Raw genomic sequence first — 12485 nt, forward strand, 5'->3', positions numbered from 1 at the left:
GAAAAATCTATAAAAAAAAATAAATCTTTATTATATGTGTTTTAAGTTGCCCTATTCAGATGGCCATAAAATTACATTTTTTGTGAATTAATATTTTGTGCTATATAATTTATTTTTGGGTTAATGTGCAAATTTACTCTAAAAAATTTTTACTTTGGAACGCTAGGTTTTGGGAAGCTTTTTTTGTTTGTTGTAAAAGTTTAAAATCGTAACAATGTGCCTGTAAGCCGTATTGCTATGATTGTAAATTTTCAGGATTTGTTGATGGTAAAAAAAAAAAAAAATTTCAGGATTTATTTTTGAATGGAATTTATTTATTTATTTTTTTAGTATGTTCATGCACATGTTGCCACGTCATTTGGAGCTCACCTCCCGAAGCGTTACACGCTCTGTAAAACGTGGCGCGATGTGTGAAGCCAGTAGACCCCACATCCAGCCCTTTATGACATTCAAAAAGCCCCAAATATTGCCTTCGCTCTCTTCTTCCTCGGGAGCTGGATTTTCTGCTCCGAGTAGCCTCAGGTGTGGTAACTACTTCTACTTCCTTCTCTTCGATTCCATTGCCTTTCTGTACTCCTTTCTCTTTGTTCTCTTAACGCAAAATTCTCTTCAATTTCAATGTGAGTAGCGTCGTTTTTGGGTTTCTCGGATTATTCCAAGCTCTCACGATTGATTTTTCGCGTCAATACCGACTCCAGTCCGGCATTTCTGTGTTTTGAATTTATCTTTATTTCGTTTCTAATGTCAGCTTCTTCGCATTCTTGGATTTCTTCCCTTATTCTCTTAAGGGTTTTTTGCTTTCTTCTGAATCTTCTAGATCGGGTGTTTCTTGAGTTTCAATCACTTTTTTTGTTTCGTCATGAACCACTTTTCTTTCTTTCTTTTTTTCGCTTCTCGATAATGCGTGCGTTCACACGCATTACCATTGCTCATGCTCTTCAATTTCTGGGTTTTGAACTTTCTTCTACTCCAATGCATATATCTATATTAGAATGCAACATGGCATGGGGTTGTTTCTTGTGTTTGTTCTTTCTTGCAAGAGTTCGGGCATAGATTTTGTAACGGCAAACTGATGCTTTTATCTCTCAAGTTTCTTTCTCTGCTTTCGGGCGTCCTTGATTGTAGTGGTGAGGATCATATAAAGTTGAAAACATACACTAAGAGTTTTGTGGGTTTAAATTAAAAAAAAAGTTTCATAATAACTAGATGATTTTTCTGTATGCTTGTAAAGAAGAATAGAAGTATCTTTGCTGATTCTTCAAGCTCGCAACTTGCATTTTGGTGTATAACAGACTTAATAGAGATGTGACTAATTTAATCTTTTTCTGTATTCTTCCAATATCTTTATTGCGCCTCAACATTCGTTGCCTTCAATTTGTTTGAGTTTCATTCTAATGTTTACTTTTTAAAATACTGATGATTTTTTTTTGCTCAAAAAAAAAAAAAGCACTGATGATTTTTGTCTCTGTGATGTGTCTTCCTTTTCAAAGCTGAATTGCCCAAGTAATGGCAATGGACAATTTGAACGAGGAGGACAAGCTACAAGCTTCTACTTCTCTGCCACAAAGGAATCCAGAACAAGGGTGTAATTTATTGACCAACGATTCTGCTAACATTGATGGGGTTGGTAGTGACTGTCGACATAATGATAATGTGCCTTCAGTATCTCGGTCTCATAACAGGGAAATAGTGCCAAGTGGGGGGAACTTAATGACTAATTCCTCCCAGATCAATAACCCTAGCAATTTTCATATGCATCGTTACCTACATGAAGGAGATCATCAATCACTCTTACATAGACCAAATTCAGGATTTTTATATCAACATGCTCCCTTCAATCTAAATAGTTCTGAGAGGCTTGACAGTGGTAGAAAAGCTGCAATTGTTGGAAATGGTTCAGGTGGAAGACCACAAGTCCTCAAGCCTATTGCAAAATCAATGGATGGTAATATTAGTCAGCCTCCCCTTGGTTTGAATTTTGGAATGCCTATGTTTAGCCCTAACCAAGGTGCAGTTTCATTGAATTCTCCTGAAAAGCTTGAGGAAAGACATACGACTTCTAATTCTAGAAGCAACACTAATGCGGGAATCAATACTAAACTCTTTGGAATCAATCTTGCTGGTGAATCAAAGAGGGGAATTGTTCCTCCATTTAGTACTGATCACTCTAAAATGGATAGCAGAAGATTCCTACACCCTGATTTTGACATGAATGGTGCCTTTTCTGGTTCTCAGAACAACAATGAAGCCATATATGATTTACCTCAGAATGCAGATGCCTGGATGCACAGCACTGATAATTACAATCGTAGACCCGGTGTAAGATTAGGGCCACCATCATTACCATCAGACAGCAATCAGATTATGCAGTGTGACATCAAACATACCGAAGCTAGTGAATGTACGGTTTTCTCTTCACCTGGGATGGTAAGTAATCTGCCTTTGTCTGGGCAACCACCAGAATTTAATTGTAGACCCGGTGTAAGATTAGGGCCACCATCATTACCATCAGACAGCAATCAGATTATAAAATGTGACAATAAACAGAGCACAGCTACTGAACGTACATTTTTCTCTTCCCCTGGGATGGCAAGTAATCAACCCTTGTCTGGGCAACTACCAGAATTTAAAGTGAACTCAACTGGGAAGTTCCCATTACAGTCTTCTACTTCTCCGTTGGGTGTAGCCATCGGAAGAACTAGTGGGATGGATCCTTCAAGTAAGTGCTGTGATGCTTAACTCCATATTTTCTATTTGTAGGCATTGATATATCATGCGATTTGCATCTCTATATAATTGACCCCCTTTTGTTTTCTCATCCAAGCAGGCACTTATTTTATCATATTCAGTTGTTCCATTGTCACCAAATTGAATTTGGCTTTTGACTTGTGCTACTTCATTTTGTATGTTTCAAGAATATACTTTGGATCATTAGAATTTTTTTATGTAGTTTTTATGTATTAAATTCCAGAGAACAGATTTAGTGTATCTCTGAGAAGCCTGCCTCAGTAAAAAAAATAGTTTGTTAAAAGGAGCATGTCATTTCATTTCATGCACCTAGGAATACTTTTGCATATATAAAACATGTGATTTTGGCATCATTGAATCATCAAGGTGGGATAATGTGGTTACTAGTTGGTGATCATAATTAATTTCAGGTGGTTGGCTCAACACAGGAGTCTAACACATTTCTTGGATCTATTCTTACCTCTGTTGAATATCTTAAGCGTATTAATTACAATGGAAAACATATTTAGATTTATGTAATGACAGAAATAAGCTGTAATTATTTCAGATCTAGGAATGCAAACTGGAATGAGAAATATGATTGCTCAAGTTTCTAGGCCATCTGTTAGATCCTCTCTTAAGAGAGGCGCTTCCGAACCACAATCATCCCTTGTGCAGGCTCGTCAGAGGAAGGCTCTAATGAATCATCCAGTCATTCCTCCATCTGTCCCAACTTGGACTGGATCGGCTCCTTTAATGCCTAATACAACACAAACAATTTTTCGCTCAAGCCACAAAGCCATACCTCTCACACCTCAAGCCACCGGCTCTACTGTTCACCTGCCCATTTCTACTTGGGTCAATACTGCTTTACCAGCTCCAAACACATCACAGACAATTCCTCCCTTAATCCGTGCAGCTCCATTTCTTCCAGCCCAAGCTTGTGCTGCTATACCACCTCCACACTGTGACAAGAGAATACCATCTGTCCCTTCTAGGTCTCAGATCATATCTCGCTCACGCCAACAATTGAGTCGGTCTCTACCCTGCCCACACCAACCACCAATGACTCGGTCTCTACCTCGCCTACGTGGGAGGCCTCCCCCCATCATGCCATCTCCACCCAGGGTTGTTCCACCTACACCCAGGGTTCTTCCATCTTCTTTTATCAAACTCAAAGGTACTGTTTTCCTTATTTCTTCTCACAACGTGAGTTTTCATAAATCGAATGATCAATTCCCTTGCATTTTAAATTTCATTTAAGTTTTGGGGAAAATGGATTTCTTTGGTTTGATTCGTTGTATATACTGAACTGCATCATTTTCCTTGCCTATCCAGTTGAGCAGGCGTCAAAACTAACTCATAACAATAATAAAAGAAGGATGCTGATACATGCCACCTTTGTAATGTGAATTTTGCTTTCATGAAAGGCCTTTACAGATTGTTCTTATGCTATATTCTTTACTCCAAAAAAAAAAAGGGGGAGAACCATTCACTGGTAGAACTACTTGAGCTGAGAGTTTATATTATGTCATGAAAATGTGACATTTTTCATGTCCACTGTAAAAAGTAACAAATAGGTCTTCTAAATTTAGCCAAAAAAGAACCATATTGTTTTTATAATTCAATTATTTAGTATTCCATCCACAATGTCTGAACTCTCGACTTTGTTCAAGGTGAATCCATTTTTTTTTATTTCATTCAACCCAACCACCATCAGGGCTTGATAGTTGATACTTATTTTTACTTGATTTCCTATCCTTTGAGTTATTGCCCTGGTCATGTTGAAGTGTACTTTGCATATATGAAATGTTGAGTGTATTAATTAAATCTTCCAATATGTATACAACACTAATTTCTAATTGTGAGGAAATTATAAGGTGGTGCAGATGAACCTCCTGGGCCACTTGGATACCAATGCCGCTTGTGCAAGAGGGATCTATCTTTCGCACCAGAAGGACCCATTTCGCAGCCATTTCCGCCACCTGTTTCGGCTGTTCTACCTTGCGGCCACACCTTTCATAATGACTGCTTGGAGAAAATAACTCCTGAAGACCAAGCAAAAGATCCTCCATGCATTCCCTGTGCCCTTGGTGACTAGGAATCCAGTCATTTTCTTTTTGTTTCATTAAGCAATTGTAACTAGGTATAGAAGGCGAAACATAGAGATATAGAGAATTGGAGTAGAATAGATACAAGTTAATGTCCTGTATGAGGTTGTTATAACTGTCATCTTAGATGGAGGGTAGATTGGTGAGGCAAATATAATGCTTGAGTGCCTCGGCCTTTTATATTTTTTCGGAAAAGAAAATATATGAAAACCTCAGTCCATATTGGAATTTGGTACTTCTGGTTATTTCTACCTCTATAGATGTCTTTGGATCCTTTATAGTTCTAGAGGAGAAAATAACTCAATTTTAATCGATATGACCAATCTTATTTAAGTGGGTTGCTAAATCAGTTATTTTACCAGGACATCTGAATTATTCCGATCAAATTTAGATGGCGTAGATTTTATAATATTTTTTATATTTTAAAATTATTTTAATTTTGAAAATGTACAGAATGTAGTGTAAAAGTAACCTCTGGAATGTCAATAGTTAAAAATTAATGATTGATAATAAAAATAAAATGAAATAGACAAAAAATCTGGGTTGTAATAAAAAAATAATTCTGTATAGGTATTTAAACAATTAAATGTAATATTATTCAGAAACTGTAGAATAGAATTATTTAAACAATTATATAAATAACAATCATGATACTAGCATGAATAGTAAATATTATGATAGAGATGTGAATTTATATTGTGAACTCAAATGTAAATTTGTAAGAAATTATTTTTATTAATAAATTGATATTACAAGTATATAATTAAATAATTAAAATATAATAAATGACAACAATTTCATTTAAATATATTTTAAATTCAAATGATTAGAATTAAATCCATCAACCTTCATAATGTACCATATTCAATAAAAATTTTTTTATAAAATTAATAGATAAAGTTACTAAATTAAAAAATTTAACATAAATTTAAGAATAAGTTAACATGGTTTTGTAAATTAAAAACGATGAATTTAGTGAATAAACTCATAAATTCAACTAAGTTTGCAACAAACACAAAGTAAATGGATACAATTTTGTAAAGTGTAAAACAAATAGGAATTTGACAACAACGCTGGCAAGATTTCACATCAGATACTCCCAACGCAGTCTTCTCGTATCATGTAAACTAATGCATAAAAGCATTATGCTTTGCCGTTAGCCATTGTTTTAGAAGAAAACAAAGAGAATAGCTCTGTGGCATATAATATTCTTCTCATTTTAAATATAAAATCAATTTTACTACTTTTGATCATAATTATACAAGTTAGTTGACTAATTTGAGGAAATTAAGGAAACAAATTAGTTATTTAGCATAAATATATATATATGTTGTCTTTCATAAATTATCCTTACTAATCAAGTGTATTAAGTAGAACTACCATTATTAGAAGGATTATCTTGGAAAAAAATATATAAATATGAGAGATAAAGTGGATTGAGTTCTTATATTTAGGATCAAATAAAAGTTAGATAAAATATTATATTAAAAATTAGAGGTAATATAATATAAATTATATTACAAAATGAGTTTTATATTTAGAACCGTAATAAAAAAAAGCATGGTTGGAGCAGGCTGTGGATTGCTATGAAACTGTTCTCAACAAGAATCCATTTGGGCAATTCGTTAACGTGGTGTTGGGGGAATCATGAAAAACGCCTAAGGAAAAAAAAAAAAAAAGTACTTTGACACAAATGTAAATCACATATCCATTCATATTTCTGTCGGCATTCTTCTTAAATGTAAATAAAAATATTTAAGTGAAACTGTGAGTGATGAAATCACACATTTGGCTGAAAATTCTTTTCGTATTAAATATTCTTTTATACATACTAAATAAATTTATTTCTTTTATTGAGAATTGATTTAACTTATTTTTAGAATATGAATCTATTCTAATTTTTCTGAGTAAAAATTTAGAACTTTAGATGGGGATGATTGAAAAATATTGTATTAATTTTTAAAAAATTCTATTTTTAATTTCAGTGGATATTCTGATATTGACAATCTTAATTTATTTTCTAAATTGAAGGTGTAGTTTTAACAGAAAAAAATCAATACTCCTACAAAAAGTTTAAACTATATCAGCGTCTTAGATTCTTTTCCAATTGCAGACATTACTTTGAGAATATTATTATTAACAATACCTATAAAAGTTGCTCCTGCTTGAAGAAGCTTTCCAAAATTAAAATTGATTAAATCATGTTTAACACTAACTGTACTACAAGATAGATTGAACGGACATAAGGGTTTAACAAGACTAACTATTGAACGTGAACTGACAGAATTGTTTATGAGGGTTTAACAAGTAATCTCATTGCTCAAAAAACTCGAAAATAACATTATAATTGACAAGTAATATCACTTTTGCTTGAAAGTTCCTGTTTCGAAATTTTATTAGCCAGTAGGACCTGAATCCAAACACCAATGTTGTCTGTGTGCGATTCGCACACATAGCACCGATGCCTTCTTTTTGCGTATAAAAAGGCATCAAGTTCTCATGCTAGTAAAATTTTTAAACAACCATCTTTTTAACCAAATTTCCCTATCACTTGAGGCCCTTTGGTAATTTTGCCAAGAGCCCAAGAATTCCTGGACAGTGTATGTTGGGATGCTTCTAAGCTTGCTTTGATGGATCATCAATGCATCATCACTATCTAACTTGGTTACCAGAGTCTTCTTCTGAGATGTGAAGCAAAAACTGAGGCAGAGATGCTATTCTTGGAAGATCAAGAAGCTCCCCAACTGATTCCTTCCTGGGAAAGCCATTTCCCTGCTTATTGACAGAAGCATCACTTTGCAAACTACTTTTGCTTGGTGAGACTAATGTAGAATTCATATAAATTACTTTCTCATCGCTATGTGCTTCAAAACCTTTGTTGCTTGGTAATTGGCCTTGTGTTGTTGAAGGATCACTCTGAAGGAGGCTGCAAAATGAGTTGACCCTTGACCTGACCAACTGTTCATCAGGTGATTCAGTAAGTTCACAGTCACTGAACAAATATTGTGGAATTTACATAAAAACTGATCTTCTATTTTGGTTGGGAATGGATTTATTAGATGTCATCTGTTGTGAAATGTGATGTTCAATCTGGCTTACTAGTTCTGTCATGGATATAGATGGTTGAAGTCCAGGCAATTTTACATGGCTCAAATTGCTCAGAAATCTTGACGCATTAGCCTCTCTATTCCAGAATCCATTGGTTTCATGGGTGTTCTTAACTGCAAATGAAATAAAGCAACCTGAGTGCTGTTACACAAGGGATATATGTAAGCAAAATTCACAGAAAAGTGAAGAGTAGATAATTGTTTATGTCATTAAGAACTGCATTTCATCTCCTTTTTTTATTCTTCAAAACATAAAGTACGATTGTGAACTAAACTTCACAGATCAGTAACCAGGTCAACTAAGAACTAGAATAAAGGTTCACTCATCATTTTACTTCATCTATCCTTCGTTTTACTAACAATTTGCCTAGTAAAAACAAACAGAATTATCTTGACGATTCGAACGCTGTAATCTAAATGATGAAATATTTTCCTGGATTTCCACTGCAGCAAATAGAAGCACTAAACTTGAAGCCAGGATTATCATCTCACCTGAGCTAGGTGAAGTGTCTGAGGAATTGTTTTCAACAGCTATACCCAGAAGATTATGTTCATATATTGAGGAAGATGAATGAACTGCAGATGCTGATTCTAAATCCTTCAAGCCAAAGAAACCGGCCTGGTCTTCACGTTTTCTATCAAAATTATCTCCAATTCTAGATTCAAAATATGGACAACCCAACACCATATTCGGCTGTTGACTTAAAAAGTTAAGACGATGATCACACTGAATGAGCTTCTCAAAATGCTTGCCTAAGAATCCTTGTGGGCATTGTAGAAAATGTTTCCTACAATAGTAATGATAGTGTATGAGTGTGAATTAAAAAAAAAAATGCGGTAGCAATGATACTCGGGTTGAAATTAAATCAGTTGCCTCTGGAAAAAGGTATGTTCGTTATGCTATGAAAAAGGTTATGTTTACATGTAAGTTCTTGAATCCTCTCTATAAAACCCATAACTCCAGAGAGAAATTTCAGTTGAAAGTCACACTGACACAGTTAATTAGAGCCAATGTTAATCAACTAAGGGCACACATTATTATATTATAATATAATCTTTCAATCCGTAGCCAGGACAGTGATGTCAAATTTATAGTCTAACAAAGACGACCATAAAGAGAGAGGGAAAAAAACAAAGACCAAAACCATTCTTCTCCGGGTCCATCCATGACAGTTTATCTGTATTTGCTTTCAGAATATTACTATTCATTTCAATGTATGTTTTTCCTTTATAGGTTTATTATGGAGAATATGTCATTTCATTCCGATGCAGCACACTTCTTAATCACACAAGGTAATGGAGTCAAAAGTAAAAATTGACAAGACAGATATCATGAATCTATTTCAATATACTTAATAGAAAATTTAGGAGTGACCAGTGAACCAGCTGGATGCCAATACATGAGTGCGGTTAGTACCTATGTATGCTAGCTTGTCCACCAGTAAAGTCTGATGTTGTCTGCCACAAGGTATGCTTCCTAGGTTGTGGATTGATCTCCTTAAAAAATAGGGGTCTTCTAGCCAGCTACGACAATCAGGAAACCAACTTAGCATGGGAAATTAAATAATAGTGGTGAAATGAAATATATCAGCAAGAGAGGCAGAGCAATGAAACTTTACCACTACTTCCAGTGTTCCGGGCCCATTCTCAGGGTAATTAGCATTAAGAGCCATGATATCAGACCAAGGAATTTCAATCTTACTCTTAAGACCACCATCAAGAACTTCCCATACGAGCTTGTGCTTCGCATAATAGCACTTTGCCACCAAATCTCCTTCATGTCTTGACTTGCACTGCGACCCATATATTTTAACTGAAAAGATAAGATTCTATATATATATATATATATATATATTGATTATGTTTTTGTTCATTATTGTTTCCGGAAGTTTTCATCCTACCTCCCAAGTCCCAATTCTTAAAATGGATGCAGGAAAGTTCGACGCCTTGAGCTTAGCATCCAACGCTGCCGTCGCTTTAATAACCTTGCGATCTTCCTTGTTTACATCCGCTATTCTGGAATTATCTTCTTTGGAGAGTCTCATTTGAATCAAATCCAAAAGCGACGGGCTCTTCCGGAGACGCAAACCCAGCGGGCTTGGCTCGTTGAGCGAATCGCATGAAGTCGGCGGAACCGGAACGAAGTCATGGTTCGAATTCCACTGTCGAAAAAAAGATGAAGAAAAAGGAAACAGAGATCAAGTCACAGTTCATCCCCAGTATAAAACAACTTGAAAACCTCACACACAACAACAATCTCATGAAGTTATGAAAATGACGAGTTTCAGAGAAATAGCATTAAAGCTCAGATTTTAGATTTAAACTCAGAGTATAATAGAAAATTAAAGAAAAATGAACAGAATTCAGACCTCGGGAGAAGAATTTAATTTGGGTCGCTTCCGAAGGGAGCCAAAAAGTTCTTCATTCCCAGAATCGTGAAGCTCCAACTCGAGCTTTTCAAAGGAGTAGTTGCTGGATTTCATGAACTGAACCATGAAGCTGCGCTGAAATTCAAGAAGTCGCAGAGCGAGAAGAACGTGGAAAACTAGCAGAGTTGGATAACGACGGAAAGCATGTATCATGAAACACACATATATACATAAAGAAGCTTTCTGTTGAAGCACTGTGGCTTGCAATGCCAGTGGCGGGCGCTTCAAAATAGAACGAGAGATTCCACGAGTTGTGAGTGCCACGTGGCAGGCGACGTGTCGGGAAATGAGAGTGGGAGGGAAGCCACGTCAGCGAGGAGTGACAAATGCGGTCGGAGAGCGAAACGGTGAGGTTTCTGGCCGGCGGGGGTGGCGGCATGGATAAAAAGGTGGGGCCCAGTGCATGAACCTCGTGAAGATGTATCTCTGCGCAAAAAGTTGCGTGATTGGCTAACGTTACACGTGTAACATTTTGCTTATTGGATTAGACACGTAAGCTATTTGGTGGTCCCACGATCACAGGCTAGAAGAAGTGGCTTTGCACTTTACGGATTAAGGGGGCATTTAGAAAACTCTGCGATAATTTTAAAAAAAAATTAATATAATTTTTGGTTATTTAAGTTTATCCCAATTTTAGTGTTGATTTTTTAAATTTTGAATCATGGGTTTTAGTTCTAAAAGACAAAATATTTCAAGTTTTTATTAGATTATAAAGACTAATATTTTAAACAAAAAATTTGATGGACCAAGGAATCAAAATTTATATTAACTCTAAAAAATACTTTTATATAACTTAAGATAAAAATATTTTTATATATTTATTTCTTATACTTTTGAAATTATTTATTTAAAGGGATTTTTAGGATTATCAAACTGTCGTGAGGCCTGCTCGGAATGGTTCAAAACATCTTCCAATCCCTCCATGATGTCGCTGCGACTTTTTATTTCACCTTTTTCTGATTCTTGTTGTGAACATGTGTGAAAAAAACACATTTTCACGTTATGCCCGTTCTCCTAAATTCTTAAATTGTTTAAATCAAATTCAAGCTGCTAAAATATGAAAAAATTAGGAATAAATCCCTTATTAAAAATTTAATTGGCAAATGGGACCTAAGATAATTGATTTGCACAGGAAAGATTAGTTGTACACAAAGGATAATAAGTTGCATAAAAGGAAGATAGTTTGTACAAAACATTTTTAGATATAAGGAATTAGTTTACACATAGAGAGATAACTTGCACGTAAGAGAATTTCATTTGCATAAAGAAAAATTGAGTTGTATATCGCACAGAAAAAGATTATTTCATACAAGGAAAGATATATTGTACACAAGAAAAAATAAGTTACACATAAAAAAATTAGGTTGCACAAAATCTTTAGATCCCATTTGCCAATTAAATTTTTAATAGAAGATTTATCCCCAATTTTCCCCTAAAATATACTACTTTCGGTATTCAATATAAAAATAACTAATTTGAATAAATTAAAAAAATTAGTTAAGTTAATTATTTCTAATAAATATATGTTATTTTTCTAAAATACTCTAGTTAATCACGTGTATTAAACATTCATGTGCATCTATTATGATGACCACCTTAAAAAAATAAATAAATATGAAAAAAATAAATTAGAGTCTTATAAATTAAAACCAAATTTAATATCAAATTAGTTTTATATTAAAAGTAGAAGGTGGTAATATTTTTATAAAAGTATTATTATTAGTCTTAATCGAAATCCAATGGAATTGCTCAACAACTTCTCGTCAAAAAGAAAAAGAAAAAAGAAATGGTCAAGAACTTAAAAGGCTGATCTCACTTAGGGTGTGTTTGGATGACTTCAAACCGTGGTTTGGAAAAGTGATTCTGGAGAATAGATTCTGTGGAGAATAGATTCTGTGGAAAATAGATTCTGAGAAAAAGTGATTCTGAGAAGTGAGAGTGTTTGGATAGTTATTACCAGAAGTGCTTTTTACATGTGGAAATGACCAAAAAGGATATAAGTTAATATGATAATTATATAAGGGATATATTTTATGATTTATTTTGATTTGAAGAAATAAAATTGTTAATGAAATAATTTTTACTAACATAATTAATAATATATAAGATAA

The 12485-nt window shown here is 34.3% G+C and overlaps 1 protein-coding gene across 1 annotated transcript; it reads right to left on the reverse strand.

The window, feature by feature from the left end:
* Window positions 1–7399: 7399 nt before the first annotated feature.
* Window positions 7400–10538, reverse strand: LOC114738531 (uncharacterized). Its single transcript, XM_028926601.1, has 7 exons — window positions 10315–10538; window positions 9847–10107; window positions 9565–9738; window positions 9363–9469; window positions 8438–8733; window positions 7938–8059; window positions 7400–7796 (listed from the first exon to the last, which is right to left on the reverse strand). Exons 1-7 carry the CDS (start codon window positions 10525–10527, stop codon window positions 7491–7493), a joined length of 1479 nt encoding a protein of 492 aa, XP_028782434.1. The 5' UTR covers window positions 10528–10538; the 3' UTR covers window positions 7400–7490.
* Window positions 10539–12485: the final 1947 nt, after the last annotated feature.

Source organism: Neltuma alba, unplaced genomic scaffold, assembly GCF_004799145.2.
Source record: "Neltuma alba isolate B1F8T4 unplaced genomic scaffold, ASM479914v2 tig00013612_pilon, whole genome shotgun sequence".
Lineage (NCBI taxonomy): Eukaryota > Viridiplantae > Streptophyta > Magnoliopsida > Fabales > Fabaceae > Neltuma > Neltuma alba.